The sequence below is a fragment of the Dromiciops gliroides genome, chromosome 5, assembly GCF_019393635.1.
Source record: "Dromiciops gliroides isolate mDroGli1 chromosome 5, mDroGli1.pri, whole genome shotgun sequence".
Lineage (NCBI taxonomy): Eukaryota > Metazoa > Chordata > Mammalia > Microbiotheria > Microbiotheriidae > Dromiciops > Dromiciops gliroides.
Window position 1 is genome coordinate 110732277 of NC_057865.1, and position 17441 is coordinate 110749717.

Genomic DNA, 17441 nt, shown 5'->3' on the forward strand with positions numbered 1-17441 from the left:
TAACTGCTTTTTGAGATGGAATAAAAATACTAAACTATAAGTTCGTCCTCTGTAGAAGCACTGAAAAGTTATCTTCAGTACTCCAGTAGCAGAGTGGGTAATGGGGGGACCTCAATTCTCTCCTCACATTTACATTTATTTTCAGTTTGGAAACAATATGTATTTGGTATGGTTATTATACACATTCTTAAGTTTTTATGGATTAAGGTTCTGTTCAGATAATTATGGTCAAAGTTTGGCAAATGATAATGGTCTGCAGGACAGTATGTGGGTTGAATCTTTTGAGGCAATTCTGACGTTTGTATTCATAGTGATTGTCAAAGTAATAAGCATTTGATGTGTTGCTTCTAGCCATCAGGTCATATCTTTTTTTTTTTTTTTTGCAGGGCAATGAGGGTTAAGTGACTTGCCCAGGGTCACACAGCTAGTTAAGTGTCAAGTGTCTGAGGCTGGATTTGAACTCAGGTCCTCTAGAATCCAAGGCCAGTGCTTTATCCACTGCGCCATCTAGCTGCCCCTCATCAGGTCATATCTTGCTATATAGTTAATAGGTGATAAAGTTATACAGCCTGCGTATAGATGTGTTCTATAATTTCCTTACATAATCTACATTTTTGACTAAATCTGGGCTCTGTAAGGATAATACAGCTACAGTTTCTATAAATGCATGGAAAATGAACTTTATTTTGACATAAACGGCTACATTATGTGTGTGGAGAAACAGCTTTTAGATGAGATTTTTGACAGTCCTGGAGAGAAAATCATCTGTAGTATAGATTTGAGGACTTGGATCTCTTTATTAATGATGTAGAATCAAGTTTCACTCATGTGGAAATAGTTTAATATTATAAAGAGGCAGAGAAATATTTTATTTATTACAAAATAGAGAAATGTGAGTAAGAACAAACACATGTGACAAAGGCACCAAAGAGACCCACTATTACATCACTGGAGACTTCAGAACTGAAGCATGATGGGTACCTCCCCTAATTTACATGTACTTGTTTTATCACTAAAGAAGGCAAATCTAAGAAAATGAGAAATCATATGAGCACTTGGAGACATAGGTATGGCTTTAAAGTGACTGCTGATTTGAAAGGAGAAATTTGGAGAGTTGTGACTATAAATGAAACATGAGTCAGTAGGAGTCAGCAGGCTCTCATACAAGCTATTTGAAGATGGCAAGAACTCAAGGAGCAGCAGCAGGGAAAGAAAAAGAATTATAGACTCAAGGGGTGTGTGTGTGTGTGTGTGTGTGTGTGTGTGTGTGTGTGTGTGTGTGTGTGTGTGTGTGTGTGTCCTGGAAAGCTGCTTCCTTGGAGCCTTGGCAGTTAGAAGCACACAGTAGGGACAGTGCTTCAGCTGAGCAATTTGTAAATGGTTGGAGAGAATTAATTTCATTGACCAAACTAACACCCTTCAGTGCCCCCTAGAGGTCAAGAAAGGGGAAGCTTTTCATAAAGACTTGTTACTTGGCTACATCTGGTTTTTGTTTGTTGGTTTGTTTTTTGGTGGAGCAATGAGGATTAAGTGACTTGCCCAGGGTCACACAGCTAGTAAGTGTCAAGTGTCTGGGGCCGAATTTGAACTCAGGTCTTCCTGCTACATTTGAGCCAGATTTCTCTGGTCTAGCTCCTTAGTGGTCCTGAGGAAAATGGCTGTCATCAGCTGCACAATATGCCTTTGTGGGTTTGGAGACTTAGGTTCTCTAGCTCCCCCACCCCCTCATTCTTCTTTTCTGCTGGTCAAACTGCTGCATTTTCAATTAGTTTCAACAAACATTTAAAAAACCCCATACTGTGTGCAAGGCATTGTAGATAAAAAAAGACTAGAACAGAATGGTCCCTGCTTTCAAGGAACCTGTGTTCTACTACACAAAACAAATTTTAAAACATGCACACTGATAAGTAAATTTAAAATATGTACAAAGTAAAATGCAAAGTGATATGGAGATGGCAGGGGGAAGAGAACACTAAAAACGGATGGAGCATGAGGAGAAGCCTTGTGAAGCATGTGGTATTGGAGCTGTATCTTAAAGGGAACTAGGGAGCTAAGGAAGTAGAGGTAAGAAGGGAGCACATTCCAGGCTTGTGACAAGAAGATCAGGTGTCAGGTGACAAGAAGATCAGGTTAGCCGGAACATAGGGTTGGGGTGGAGGGCATAGATTGGATTCAGATGATGAAGGATTTCAAAAGCCCTGTAAGAGCCAGTGGGTGATTCAAGTGCGTTCTGAGCCCGGCTGAGCTGAGGGTCCCAGAAGGGGGATGAGGACCGTCAGCACACTCTCCCTTTAGGAGGCTCCTGGCCTTTTGTCTCTTTTATCTGCCCTGTGCCTTACCAGGAAGCTTGAAAGGGAGCTCCAGGAAAAAGCAAGCTGCGTGGTCCTCTTGTCAAACCTCGAAGCATGTGTAGGGGAGTTTTAGGTCTGCTCACCCTGAGCGCTGTCCTCCATGCTGCTGCTGCTGCTGCTGCTGTTGTTTCCTCGGGTACAGGCTGGCTGAGGTTCTCTGGGTTCTCTGGGTTCTCTGGGGAGGTGAGTGTGGCAGGGTGGAAGTGGGAGCAGCAGAGGCAGGTCCCTGGGCTCTTGGAGCAGGTATATATACGTGGGAGGTGGGGACGGGGATCCCTGCTGCAAGACCACTGGGGTGAAGACTGGGACTTGAGAGCCCAAAGTCTGCACAGTGGCCCAAGGCAGGATCTCTTGACTCCTGTGCAGAACAAAAGGGACCATGAAACAAAAAGGAAGATGTACAACCATGGGCAACTGAGGCAAGTCCAGAGCTATGATAGAATGAACAGAACTATGTCTTCCGCCCTATTTCCCATCAGGCCCAAATGCTATTTCTTAGAACTAAGAGAGAATGGTGCTTATTTCTCCATCATGCTCAGTGATAGAGTTGAATGTTTATTTCAGCTTATGCTGTACTGTCTCTATGTGAGACAGAGAGAAGGAAATATACCCAACAAACAGTATATAAGTTTTTTTGGTGAGGCAATTGGAGTTAAGTGACTTGCCCAAGGTCACACAGCTATTACGTGTCAAGTGTCTGAGGCTAGATTTAAACTCAGGTCCTCCTGACTCCAGGGCAGGTGCTCTATTTACTGCGCCACCTAGCTGCCCCTACACAGTATATAATTACGTAGGAACAGGTCAAAGCATCCACTGCATGATGTAAAGGCGCTGTACTCCTCTACCCCTTTCCTACCCATTTCTGCCTCCCTACCTCCAGTATAAGCTCTTACTTTCTGTGCTCTCCTTGGATCCCCCTCCCCCCACTCACCATCCAGAGCCTGGTTCAGGGCTCTTTGCAAAACTGTGCTAAGTGACTGGAAGGAAAAAACCGTCTGCCACATGGCCACAGTTTCCCAATCTTGGTGTGCCCCTTTGTGATATTAGAGAAGGGAATGATTTTTGCTTTTTGCTAAGCAAAATCAACAAATGTTGGTCTGGGTGGAGAGGAGTGTTTGGGATCTTAGGGTGGTGGCTCTGAGCAATGGGGAAGGAGGGAGCATCACCCTCTGCTGGTACCGGGCACCAGAGCCCCAGGTTGCCTTCCTAGCATAGCCTTCTGAACAAGATTATAGGCTCATTGAACAGTAGGGGGCCTTCAAGATCATTAAAACCTAGCCCAGCTATTTTTATAGATGAGGAAACTGAGTCATAGAGAGATTAAGTGATTTCTTCAGGATCTCATATGTAGGATTGTCAGAAGCGGCTCCAATCCCAGCTCTGCTAGCTCTAAATGCTACCAGGTCACAACGTGACCCACCTCTAGGAACTCTGTGTGAAGGAGGGGATAGGGACAAGACCCGTGATTTCCTTGCTATAGGGAACTTTCAAGGAAGGAATTCAGGTTAGCACCTTCTCTGCCACTTACTGTCTTAGGATCTTGACTATGGCATTGAGAAATAAGTGACTTGCTCACGTTCATCCAGCCAGAATGATACTTAAATCTAGGGGTTTAGGGGTTCAGAGGTCAGTTCTCTATCCACTATGCCATGCTGCTTCTATGCAAGACAGAGGGAAGGAATTATACCCAAGAAGCATAGAATATGATTATGTAGGGATGGGTCAGAACATTGGTTGCATAGTGTAAAGAGGTAAGATTGTGATGAGGAACTGAGCTGTGAGATAATCTGGAAGGATGCTGGGAAGGAGCATTGGTATAAAGTTGGCCCCAGACCCTGCCTGCATTCTTATCGCAGATGATGTCACTGGTCCCATTGCTCTGCTGCCACTCCTCTCTATTTGGTTCATTTTACTGCTCAGGGGCAGCTAGGTGGTGCAGTGGATAGAGCACCGGGCCTGGAGTCAGGAGGACCTGAGTTCAAATCCATCCTCAGACACTTGACATTTACTAGCTGTGTGATCCTGGGCAAGTCACTTAACCCCAATTGCCTCAACAACAACAACAACAACAATAACAACAAAAACCAAAACATTTTATTGCTCAGCCTAAGGGTACATCTCTGCTTTCCAAGTGAAGGTATTTCTTTTGGGGGTTGTGCATGTTTAACTGGGAGAGATCCCACCTAGATGTAAAGTGTCCCATGAACCCAGGGGAGAACAATACCTCTGAAAACCCCAGTTGTCATAGATTGTAAGAGCGCCAGGATAAATGGAGCTTAGTTGAGTAGGAAGGCTCTCCTTCTGTCTCTGGTCCTTCCCATCAACCCACACATTCCTCTGTAGTGCCTTGTCAGTTGAATCAGCTCTTCTTCCTACATTAGACATCCTGCCTTGGTGATACCTGTAGGGAAAAACCAAAGCAAAACACAGCAAACCCCAATACCATCTGCCATCCCAGAAGAGGATTATATTACATTGGAAGTAGGAGGTTCTTGTCTGAATTCTACCACTGTTTGCTGGATGACTTTGGCCTTGTCATTTTACTTCCTCTGGCCTTGACTCGCTCATCTTTAAAGTGCAGGGTTTGGATTAGGTCATCTCTAAACTCCTTTCCAGCTCTAAAATGAACCTGTGAAAGGTTTTGTCATATAACTCTGGAACAAAGCAGCATGAAATCTCCCTCCCCAGTCCCCCACCGCACCTGCCTTCCTGGGAGAAGTGTCTGCCTTTGAAGTGAAGCAGGGCCTTTTGCTAAGTAATTGACTTTGGGGTGTGTGCCCCTTTCCACCAACCAGACACCACAAGGAGACCTCTCTGGAGTTCTACTTCAATTTTATCTCAGGCTTGGCAGCTGTGGGGAGGGGAATGCGGAAAACTTATGGGGGTGGGCAGGAAAGAAAGGATGATGAGGAAAAGTTGGCCTCTACATACATGATCTCATCTGAGACTTACAGATACCCAATGAGGTACTTGTGCTCTCTTTGTGTTAGGGGTTTAGATATAATAGCCATGAGAGGCTGATGCCAAACACAGAGGCACTGACTCTGTGGAAATGACCCCACAGGCTAATTATGCTTTTCCTAAAGAAAGGCAGGATTTTCTCTGGTAAGGGCTCCCTTGTTCTGTTGCATAAGCAAAAATTAACATAGCAAGCTTCTATTGCAACTGTTCTTAACTGTGGTTCATGACCACTTCACCCCTCAGAACCATACCCCAAGGGATCTATGGATTGGTTTCATGGGGTTCATGAACCTGGATGGGGAAATGACATCTTCATTTAAACATAATTGATTTTTCCTTTGTAATCCTATGTTTTTTTTTTATTTGATGCGTTCAAAAACATTATTCTGAGAAGGGATCCACAGGCTTCATCAGACTAAAAGAAGGAGATATCACACACACACACACACACACAAGGTTAAGAATGCAGTGAGTTCAAGGCTAAGGACATAAGAAGACCTTGATTCTTTCCTCATTGCAACCATTTTCCCAGGGCTGCATGGGCTAAAGTTGAAATGATTGCCTTGCCAAACAAAGAATTCTCTGCTAAATTTCCAAATAGAAGCTCCAAAGACATGTGTCTTACCCAGAGTCCCCTGGCTGGCCCTGAGGACAGCTCACCGGAGATCTGTGAAGGTTCTACCTAGATGATTTGATTTGAATAGTTACCTCCACTCTCCCAGCCTATCCTGGCAGGGGTGATTGGATCACCCCTAGAATCTGTTATCACTCTCTCCCCTATTTGTGTGGACTTAGTTGAAAGCCTCTCTGTGGTGAGGGACATGTTCCAACATATTCAGGAGTGAAGTGGGGATGATAGGGAACAAGAAGGAGGAGATGCCATTCCGAACCACCACAGCGTGGAGGGCGGGTTTTTTCCTCAGTCTTCAGGCTTTCTTCTTGCCTAAAGAGTGGAAGCTATTCACCTCATTTTGTTAATTTGTAGGGGTGAGAAAGACACCCAGCCCAAAATGGACAAGTCTTCTACCTGATTTTTCCCCTTCTCTCATACAGCATACAGGACTTTCAACTTAGGGAGAAATAAGATTGCTTGAATTTGGCTTGCCTTAATGACACATCCTAAACTGAAATAAAAAGAGCCTATTACAACTTTATAGCAAAACTCTAGCTCTGGCTTTAGAGAACCTAGGTTCAAATCCTACTTCTGATGTTTATTTCCTGTGTTAGCTTGGTCAAGTCATTCAACCTCTAGGCCTCAGTTTCCTCATTTATAAAAAAATCCCTTCCAGCTTTAGATTTTTAATTCCATGACCTAAGCAGCAAGTTGAGCCTTTGGAATTTCTGGAGTTAGGTTGGTACAACATTTCTTTCCTTTTCCTTGTCTTACTTTGTCAGGTGGGATGGAGGTATATCTGAAGTTTTTGTGAATAGAGGCTTCACATATGCAAACAGTATTAGAGACCTGGAAAAATTGAACTCCAGTTATGGATGGGTGGGAAATGTATAGCGGTGGCTGCACATCAGAAGAGCCCAGCTATCGCAACTGACGTTCCAGTTACAATCAGGTTTTCCTGACCTGTAATGTAATCCTGATGATCCTTTTCATCAGTCAGTAGTGCAGGACCATGAACAGTGCTGGGGGCTTGGACTGGGAGGAGTTTTGAGTTTGTTTTAAAATCTGAACTAAAGGTAGCTGGTCCACTCTGGTGGACCAGCATAGTAATAAGGAGGAGGAGGGGGGGGGGGGGGAGGGAAGAGGAAGAGGAAGAGGAGCGAGGAGAGGGGGAGAAGCAGTGGTCTGAATTTGTCCACTGGGTGGTGCTGCTATCCTTGGTGAGGCTTCAGTTAAGATACTACCTAGGATGAGATGTGAAATCAAAGCTTCCAGCAATCACAGTATCATAGCCCTGGAGCTATCTAGAGCTAGCTTATTTGGGCCATCTCATCCAACCTATCCACCTCCCCCCGCACCTGCCCCTTTTACAGATAAAGAAATTGAAACCCACAGAGATAAAGGGATTTATTTATTGCTGTTTAGTTATTTTTCAGTCATGTCCAGCTTTTCATGACCCCATTTAAGGGTTTCTTAGCAAAAAATACTGGAGTGTTTAGCCATTTCCTTCTCCAGTTCATTTTACAGATGAGGAAACTGAGTCAAATAGGGTAAAGCAACTTGCCAAGGATCACACAGCTAGTAAGTGTCTGAGGCCAGATTTGAACGTGTGTCTTTCTGATTGGCCTGCTCTCCATCCATTGAGCTACCTAGCTCAATGTTAAGGGATTTATTCAAGGTCATACAGCTATTAAGTAACAGAACAAGGATTTGAATCCAGGCCCTCTAACTCTAGAGGCATTGTGTGTGTACCAGAGAAGAGTACTTTGGGAATTCATATACTAGAAATATTCAGAAAGTTCAAGATCCAGTTATACTGGAGGCAGTAGAGTGGAACACTGAACATGGAGTCAGAAAATGTAGATTCAAATCCTGGTTCTGTTACTTAAATACCTGGTTAGTTTTGGGCTAGCTATTTCTCCTTTCTGGACTCAAGCTCAATGTCCTCACCTTCAAAATGAGAGAATAAGACTAGAGATTCTCAAGTGTCTTTTCTGAGTGGGAAATTCCATGAACTATGGTTGAAGGGTAGGGGGGATTAACATACTTGTTCTCAGCTAATTTCTTCCACCTTCCACTATGGTGCTTCTTTTTTTTCTTTTTGAGGCAATTGGGGTTAAGTGACTTGCCCAGGGTCACACAGCTAGTAAGTGTTAAGTGTCTGAGGCTGGATTTGAACTCAGGTCCTCCTGAATCCAGGGCAAGTGCTCTATCCACTGCACCACCTAGCTGCCCCAACTATGGTGCTTCTTATAGTCATGAAGTTCCCTGGTCTCTTTTGTGTGGGTCCCCGACACTGCTGTAGACTGTTCATCTGGTTGTAACACAGCATCACTGCTTCCTTTCCTGTGCCAAAGAATGCTAGGATCTGAGTTCTTTCAAAGCAGCTAGGTGGCCCAATGGATAGAATGCTGGGCTTGGAGTCTGGAAGACCTGAATTAAAATCCAGCCTCAGAGTCTTACTAGCTGTGTGACTCTGGGTAAGTCAATTAACCTCTGTTTGCTTCAGTTTCCTTAGCTGTAAACTGGGGATACTACCAGCACCTAAGTTGTTGGGAGGGATAAAATAATATTTCTAAATTCTGGTACATAGTTGTTGTTGAGTCATTTTTCAGTTGTGCCTGATTCTTTGTGACCCCATTTGGGGTTTTCTTGGCAAGGATACTGGAGTGATTTGCCATTTCCTTCTCCTGTTCATTTTCCAGATGGGGAAACTGAGGCAAACAGGGTGAAATGACTTGCCCAGGGTCATCACACTGGTAGTGAGTGTATGAGGCTGGATTTGAACTCATGAAGAGGAATATTTCTGACTCCAGGCCTAGTGCTCTGTCTATTCTAGTGCACCACCTAGCTGACCAATAGCAGTACATAGTAGGCACTCTAGAAATGCTAGTTATTCTCATTCTTATTCTTGTTATCATTCTAGCCCCAAAGGCTTAGACCAGTTTGCTAGAAGTCCTGGGAACTCACTTCTCCCAATGTGAGATACTCACACGGTCTGAGTGGCCGTAGAGCCGCTCCTCAGCCCTCTCTCTTGCAGGCAGCACATGACAAATGAGATGGAGATGGCGAGGATGATGGCACCACTGATGACCGAGATGGTCACTGCCCCCTGGTAACCATGACTAGGTGACGTGGGGAGAACTGGGAGGAAGACAACAGCATAGGGAAACAGTGTGAGAGGGCAGCAGCTGTCAGCATGGCCAACCCTGGCTGTGCCTGGGCCCCTTGAAACAAGCAGCTGATCCTCTGCTGCAACAGGACGTATTTCTTTCTTTTAATTTTTTTTTTCCGCTTCAATACAAGTGTCTTATTATTTTCCAGTTACATGTAAAGATAATTTTCAACATTTGGTTTTTTTTTTGTTTTTTTTTAGTGAGGCAATTGGGGTCAAGTGACTTGCCTAAGGTCACACAGCTAGTAAGTGTTAAGTGTCTGAGGCCGGATTTGAACTCAGGTACTCCTGACTCCAGGGCCAGTGCTCTATCCACTGCGCCACCTAGCTGCCCCAATATTTGTTTTTATAAGATTTTGAGTTCCAAATTTTTCTCCCTCCCTCCCTTCCCGCCTCCCCTCTGACAGAAAGCAATCTGATATAGGTTATATACATACAATCACATTAAACAGATTTCTGCATTATAGTCATGCTGTGCAAGAAGAATCAGAACAAAAGGGAAAAACATCAAAAAAAGAAAAAAACCCCACAGAGTAGAAACAGTATGGTTCAATCTGCATTCAGATTCTGCAGTTCTTTTTTCTGGATGTGGAGAACATTTTCCATCATGAATCCTTTGGCATTGTCTTGGATCATTGTATTGCTGAGAGGAGCTAAGTCTGTTACAATTGATCATCACACGATGTTGCTGTTAATGGTGTACAATGTTCTCCTGGTTCTGCTCACTTCACTCAGCATCAGTCCACTTAAGTCTTTCCAGGTTTTTCTGAAACCTGCCTGCTCGACATTTCTTATAGCACAATAGCATTCCATTACATTCATATACCACAGCTTGTTCAGCCATTCCCCAATTGATGGGCATTCCTTCAATTTCCAATTCTTTGCCACCACAAAGAGAGCTGCTAGAACATGACTAATGTGGAAATATGTTTAACATAATTGTAATGTATAACCTATATTAGATCACTTGATGACTTCAGGAGGGGGGAAGGCAGGGACGGTGGGAGAAAAATTTGGAACTCAAAAACAATCTTTACATGTAATTGGAAAAATAAGAATTATAGCTATGTCCCAAATAATGTAAATAATTAATCCTGAGAAGTGGTCACATGTATTCAAATCCCTACTATATGAAGTTATAACTGTATACAACATAGCAAATTATTCCAGCCCAGTGAAAATTTACTTTGAAATTTCAAATAATATAACTAATTCATGGGATTCATGATTTGCAATACGATGAATGTAGCAGTAAAAATTCTTACATGCTTTCTCTCTTCTATTGTTAGTTAAAAATTTCTCCCCCCCCCAAAAAAAAAGAGCTGTTAGAAATTTTTTGTACATGTGGGTCCTTTTCCCTTTTTTATGATCTTTTTGGAATACAGACCTAGTAGTGATATTACTGGATCAAAGGCTATACATGGCCCCACAGCCCTTTGCGCATAGTTCCAAATTGGGCGAAGTTCCAGCAATGGCTGGATTAGTTTACAACTCCACCAACAATGCATTAGTGTTTCAATTTTTCCACAGCTTCTCCAACATTTATTATTTTCCTTTTTTTGTCATATTAGCCAATCTGATAGGTGTGAGGTGGTACCTCAGAGTAGTTTTAATTTGCATTTCTTTAATCAATAGTGATTTAGAGCATTTTTTCATCAGATAGCTTTGGTTTCTTCATCTGAAAACTGCCTGTTCATATCCTTTGGCCATTTCTCAATTGGGAAATGACTTGCATTCTTATAAATTTGATTTAGTTCCCTATATATTTTAGAAATGAGGCCTTTATCAGAAACACTGGCTGTAAAAATCATTTCCCAGCTTTCTGCTTCCATTCTAATTCTGGTTGCTTTGCTTCTGTTTGTACAAAACCTTTTTAATTTAATGTAATCAAAATGATCCATTTTGCATTTCATAATATTCTCTATCTCTTATTTAGTCATAAATTCTTCCCCTCCTCATAGATCTGAGAGGTAAACTATTCTACCTATGGTATCACCCTTTATGTTTAAATCACGTACAATAGGACATATTTCTTACCCTGTTCACATCGGGGTTCAGGATGACTCCAAATGGTACCATTGTCCCCTAAGAGGCAAATCGTTGCTCTGCTTCCTATGAGCTGATATCCCACTTGGCAGGAGAAACCAACCACAGAGCCCAGGGAACAGCCTGAGCCTTTCTCCACACTGTAGGAGCCAAAAGGAGGAGGGAGGAGCCTGGTGCACTGGTCTTCTAGAGAGACTAAGGAGAATGAGCCAAATCAGAGACCAGCCTCCAGAGCCCGAGACTCTCCCTCCCAGCTTTTCTGGAAATATCTCGGTAGTGACCTAAGTTCTGAATGGGAAACCTCATGGGGAAAATCCCATTTTAAACAACTGTACAGAACATCTTATTCTTTCAGCCACTGAGATTTTATCACAAAAAACACAAGTTGTTAGACGTTCCTATGTCTGGTTGCCAAAGCCAGAGATAAATATAGTCTCCAGAAAAAACACGTGCTGCAGAAGGCTCACTGTTAGTTCATCAAGGGCCCTGTTGCTGAAGGCCCAGTACTACAGGATGCCAGAGCTGAAGGAAGAGACCTGGGAGATCATTTAGTCCAGTCCCCTTCATTTACAGGTGAGGAAGCTGAGACCCAGAGAAGGGGAGTGTCTCCCCCAAAGTTGTACAGATAATAAGTGGGAGAAGCAAGATTCAAACCTTCTTCTTCTGACTCCAGGTTTAGTGCCCCTTTCATGTACCATGTACCATGTACCATGAGAGCTTCATCCTGAAATTCAGGGGCAGCTAGTGGCTATGTGGAGTCAGGAGGAGCTGAGTTCAAATCCTTACTCAGACACTTACTAGCTGTATGACAGGCCAAGTCACTTAACCCTGGATTGCCTCCAAAAAAAAAAATGAAATGAATTTGAACAGTATCAGCAATAGAATGGGGTCGGTTATGACTTTCTTCTGAGCCTTACTCACACACAGTCTGAGGCCCGTGGGACAATCGCCTTTGGTGCTTTCGTACCCCCACCCCATCCAAACCACTGTTTTTGTGTTCTTTAACCCCTATCTCTTTCATGAAATGAACTATTTCCTTAACAGAATAAAACACGTACTCTCCCACTACTTGCCAACCTCCACCCTCAGCTAACATGGCTTCTTTTAAACAGGGGAAAAGGTCTGTGTTGTTAGTAGTTGTTACCTGTTATTCACTAATACAGATGGCTGGACTTGGAGTTAGAGGACCTGCATTTGCATACCAGATTCTATGATTAGCTATGTGACCTGCTGCAAGTCTTTTCTCCTTTCTGGGCCTCAGTTTCCTCCTCTGTAAAAATGAGGGGTAGGACTTGTGATCTTCTGTCTCTGAATTCTTCAAGCATGTCCCATGCATGACCCCCAGCCATCTGGGAGCTGTATCTGAGCTGCCTCAACTATTGGTTCAGTTACTGTCCTGGAACCCAAGGATGACCAGTTGGGTAAAAGCCAGTTCCTGCCTTTATTAGAAACCCATTAAACTGTTATAGCCTGTACTTTGTCACTTTGATTTTCACATCACAGCGGACATTGTTCCTCTTTTCTTTCCCCTTCTCTTCTCTCGAGAAGACCCTGAGGTTCTAAAGGGTGTCCCTCCTGTCTCCCACAAAATGGGAGCGCTCACACTAAGTGGTCTGGGGGAAGACGCTAAGGGTTAGAGAGTAAAAATCCAGCCTTACCGGAAAGATTCCCTTGAAGGCAGCTCAAGTGGCTGGAGCTGTTCAGAAGTCCTCTTTCCATGTCCCCACCTTTCTCGTCAGCAGCCTCAAGGGCTCTTCCTTCATACTATCCAAGGAGTAGGAGGAGGGGACAAGAGGCTTCTTGTATTTCTTGGTTTCAGCACAAGCCACCCTAAGGGGATTTGACCGGACCTCAGAATTAAGCATTCCCTCAGCCGGCTTAATTCAGCTTCACTGGTCCTGCCCATCTCTATGGATCGTGCTTTTTGTTGTTGTTCACTCATTCAGTCGAATCACACCAGCCTTAATTAAACTGTACCCCTTGTCCACCATCCTCTTCATTCACCCGACTTAAAGACAGACCACATTCTATTTCTTCTTGCACAAACAGATTCCCTTCTCACTCTCCTAATAATGGTGTTTTATTAAACCCAGAAAGGCATTGTGCCCTAAGCCTGGAGCCAAGGAGAGGAGAGGGTGAAGGAAGGGAAGATATTCCTGAGGTAGTGGGGAATAGTGGATAAAATACTGGGTTTGGGGTCAGGAAGACCTATGTTCAAATCTTGCCTCTGGTATTTATTAGCTATGTGGCCTTGGGCAAGTCACTTCATCTTTTTGTGCCTCAGTCACCTCATTTATAACTCATTTTCACTTCAAGCGAAGGGGTTAGACTGTCGTTGTTTAGTCGTTTTTCAGTAATGTTCGACTCTTCGTGACCCCATTTGCGGTTTTCTTGGCAAAGATACTGGAGTGGTTTGCTATTTCCTTCTCCAATTTGTTTTCCAGATGAGGAAACTGAGGCAAATAGGGTTAAGTGAATTGCCCAAGGTCACACAGCTAGTAAGTGTCTGAGGCCAGGTTTGAACTCAAGAAGATGAATCTTTCTGATTCTAGGCCCCCTGGCTGCTCTCACTGCTAATTACGGAATGAGGCTGAGAACACAGGTCTCCAGAATCCTAGGCCTCTTTGCTTTTCTTACTCTACCATATCATACTCTACCATAATTCTAAAAATTCCTTTTGGTGGGGTGGGGCTGGGCTGCTGCTTTTTCACTGAACTGTGGGACTTTCCAAGATGCCCCCCGATTCTGTTTTTATTATCTGGATCCCCAGACAAAAAGCTGAGTGGCCAGGGGAAAAAAAGTCTCGCCCACTAGTGACCTAGTCTTTCTCCATTTGCCTTTCCCCTGCAATCCCCAGCATGAGTTTTTTTTCCTTTTTCTCACATCTCAGAGGTCATTTTTCACCAAGCTACAAAGCCGATTAGGGCACAGTGGAATTCAAAGGATTTATTAAACCATGTTCTCTCAGCCCTTCTAACAGGACCCATGGGGCCCTTTCTTTTGGAGGGAGTTGCTTTCTTAGCAATTAAGAAAAGGGCCTCAGCCTGTACTCAAAGAAAAGAAGAGAAAATGCACCCCTCTCCCTTCTTGGCAGGGGTGGGTAACTGTAGGTTGACAAATAGTCTATTAGACTTAGTAGAAATGTTGGTTAGCTTTGCTGAACTTTTAAAACATTTTTTCTTCTCTCTTCTTTCTCTCTTCTGGCTTACTGGATAGGAGGGGGAAGGTATATATTTGGAAATGAGGGTGATGGTAAAAGAAAATATCTCAATAACAATTATTTTAAAGAAGTCTTCTAGCCTAATGTATGTTATAAGGAAAAGAATTGGTATTAAATTAGTTTCACGTGCACCCTTGTCAGGGCTAGAAAAAATGTACTTTTTAAAAAAAATTCTTTAATAGTATTTTATTTTTTCCCAGTTACATGTAAAGATGGTTTTCAACATTCATTTTTGTTAAGATTTCGAGTTCCAAATTTTTCTCCTGCCCTCCCTTCCTTCCCCCTTCCCAAGCCAGCAAGCAATCTGATATGGGTTATTCATGTACAATTATGTTGAACATGTGGGAATGTACTTTCTAATATTAGATTGTGGGATCCCTGGGGACAGGGTCCATGTCTAATCATTAATATGTCTCCTAAGACCCTTCTGCCACTATGCTATCCCCTTTCTGATCATGGGGATCATGGAAACATTTGTGAGCTTAGCCCCATGTGGCAGATGTTTTTTTTTTCCCCTGCTTGCTCCCTGGGCAAAAGAATGTTCCCACTTTATTAAAAAAAGGAGCCAGATTCACTTGATCCATAAACATGAGACGGTTGGTCTGTATGACTCACATGATCCTTTTGAGCTCAAATATGTCAAGAGCCAGGGAGTCTAGTGGAAAGAACCTTGAACTTAGACTGAAGATATGACTTCAAAGCCTACTTTGGTATGTGCTAGCACAGCAACCTTGGGAAAGTCCTAACCACCTTAAGCCTTAGTCTCCTCATCTGTGAAATGGGGAGAATGCTGCTGGCCTTATTATGTGGTGATGATCCCACCTACCCCAACCACATAAAGACATGCTTGAGATGTTTTTCCTGGAAGAGGGTTGAGTTGCATTGAACCATCCACACTCTTCTACCAAGTTCCCCTTGTGACTAATAAAAGTTGGCAAGCCAAGATTATGGAGAGAGTGCAAGGTTGGTTTGTTTTGTTTTTGTTTTAGCTCTGTCACCAGGACAAGAATTGGACCCATGACCTTGGCCTTCTTCATAAGGAAAGGACATTTAATATGTGTCATGCACTGTGCTAAGTGCTTTATAAATATGATCTTATTTGTTCTTCACAACAACCCTGGGAGGTAGGTGCCATTATTATTTTCATTTTAGAGTTAAGGAAACTGAAGCAAATCAGTGACTTGCCCAGAGTCACACATCTAGTGAATATCTGAGGTTAGATTTGAACTCGAGTGTTCTTAACTAACTCTTGTCCCAATGTTCTATCCATTGCATCACCTTAGTTTCTTGCTTTAACTAGCTGAACATATTGTTATAATACATTATGACTAGGTGGCACAGTGGATAGAGTGCCAAGCCTGAAGTCAGGAAGACCTGAGTTCAAATCTGGCCTCAGACACTTACTAGCTGTGTGACTCTGGGCAAGTTGCTTTATCCTGTTTGCCTCAGTTTCCTCATCTGTAAAATGAGCTGGAGAAGGTAATGATAAACCCCTAAATGGCATTGCAAAGAGTTGAATACAACTGTAGATGACTTCACAACAACAAAATAGTTATATAGAGCTTTCCCCCCTTCTATATAAGGTAAAAATAAAAATGTCTTCCCTATCCCCCCTCACCCATCTATATCATAGAGTGGTCATGAGGATCACATGAAAACAAAACAAAAACATCTTGTGCTTTTCTTCTTGGGAAAATGACTCAAATAGAATATAGGGAGTGTGAGTTGGAGAAGAGTCTCTAACATCTTTTCCACCTACAAAAGTGAGCTTGTCACTGAACAAAAGTGAGCTTGTCACTGATCTAATATCTTAGTCAGTCTAGTACCTGGGAGCTCAAACCAGATCATAGACAGAGTCAACTCACCACCAAAAGGTTGGATTAATAAACCTCTTGGATTCCACTCTGTGCAAATCAACTTTGTAGCTTAGTGACAGATGAACTCTGAGTTGTGAGAGAAAGGACATTGATTTGGGGACTCTACCTTTAGGCTGAGATTAGAAAGCCTTAGGCCCTCAGAGTCTCTCCCCCTCCTCCTCAGCTTCAGCTGAGTAAAAAAGCCCCGTGGGCTATACAAGATGCCAGGTCAGACAGCTGGGGGGGGAAAAAGCCCCCAGCTCCCTCCGACCTGAGCGGAGCTATCTGAAGGATCTCGGATGGCCTGTGCTGAGGCATGAGGCTCAAGAGCACCCCCCCCCCCACCAGCTGCAACTCTGGCTGGTGGATTAGCTTGGTCTGTGGGGGCGAAGGAAGCCCTGAGATTTGAGTGGAGAGAAGAAAAGGTATATATAGACCTGGGAGTTAGATAGAAAAAAGAAAGGAAGGAGACTAGAGGGAGACGGACTAGAAAAAGAAGGAGCGAGGACGGACTAGATAGAGAGACAAGATTAAGGAGAGAACGGTTGACTAGAGCAAGGAAGGAGACGGGGAAGGAGACAGATTAGATAAAGAAGGACAGACTAGAGGAGGGAGGCTGACTAGAGCGAGGACGGACTAGATAGAGAGAAAAGTTAAAAAAGAGGGGGCTGACTAGAAAAGGCTGACTAGAGCTAGGAAGGGGGACGGATGGAGGAGACGGACTAGAGGAAGGAGACTCGAGGAAGGACTAGGAGAGAGGCTGACTGGAGGGGAGCCCGGACAAGGACGGAGGAGAGTTCGGTTCAGAAAAGGAGAGACCCGGCTGACAAGGTTACGGGCCTTAATACAAACCAGGGAAAGTGTAACTTGCCCTGAGGCCGGAGGCGGCTAAGGCCCTTATTGTATTCAAGAAGTTCGAAGCGCAGCAGGGGCGAAAGAGATGCAGTGGAAAGAGACCGTAGGAAAGCAGTCAGGTTGTACACTTTATTTCCCTGTATTCCTAATTTGAAATAGTATCTCATAAATAAACTCTGCTTTGATTATTTAGTTAAGAGGCTTCTTAATATTTTGCTTATTAACTTGGGAATGGAGCAGTATGGTGGAACTTTATAAATGGCCCAACATTAAATTAACGAAGTTAGATAGCCAAATAGTCAACAGTCCCCAGATTAGTTCTCCAGTCAGCTTTAGCCCCCCAAATTAGGCTAGTCATTTAAAA

At 43.4% G+C, this 17441-nt stretch overlaps 1 protein-coding gene across 1 annotated transcript; it reads right to left on the minus strand.

Moving 5' to 3' along the window:
• Window positions 1-2219: 2219 nt before the first annotated feature.
• Window positions 2220-12952, minus strand: LOC122728794. The gene is made up of 6 exons (XM_043967562.1): window positions 12805-12952; window positions 11138-11341; window positions 8919-9069; window positions 4576-4752; window positions 2435-2709; window positions 2220-2245 (listed from the first exon to the last, which is right to left on the minus strand). Exons 1-6 carry the CDS (start codon window positions 12863-12865, stop codon window positions 2220-2222), a joined length of 894 nt encoding a protein of 297 aa, XP_043823497.1. The 5' UTR covers window positions 12866-12952.
• Window positions 12953-17441: the final 4489 nt, after the last annotated feature.

What these genes read in the sequence shown, in the direction of transcription:
- LOC122728794 (XM_043967562.1), bottom strand. Translation starts at nt 12,865, where the DNA reads ATGGAAAGAGGACTTCTGAACAGCTCCAGCCACTTGAGCTGCCTTCAA. An exon ending in TGAACCCCGATGTGAACAGG is followed by an intron (nt 9,070 to 11,137) that starts GTAAGAAATATG and finishes TCTTCCTCCCAG; the next exon opens with TTCTCCCCACGTCACCTAGT. An exon ending in GACAACTGGGGTTTTCAGAG is followed by an intron (nt 2,710 to 4,575) that starts GTATTGTTCTCC and finishes TGTTCTGCACAG; the next exon opens with GAGTCAAGAGATCCTGCCTT.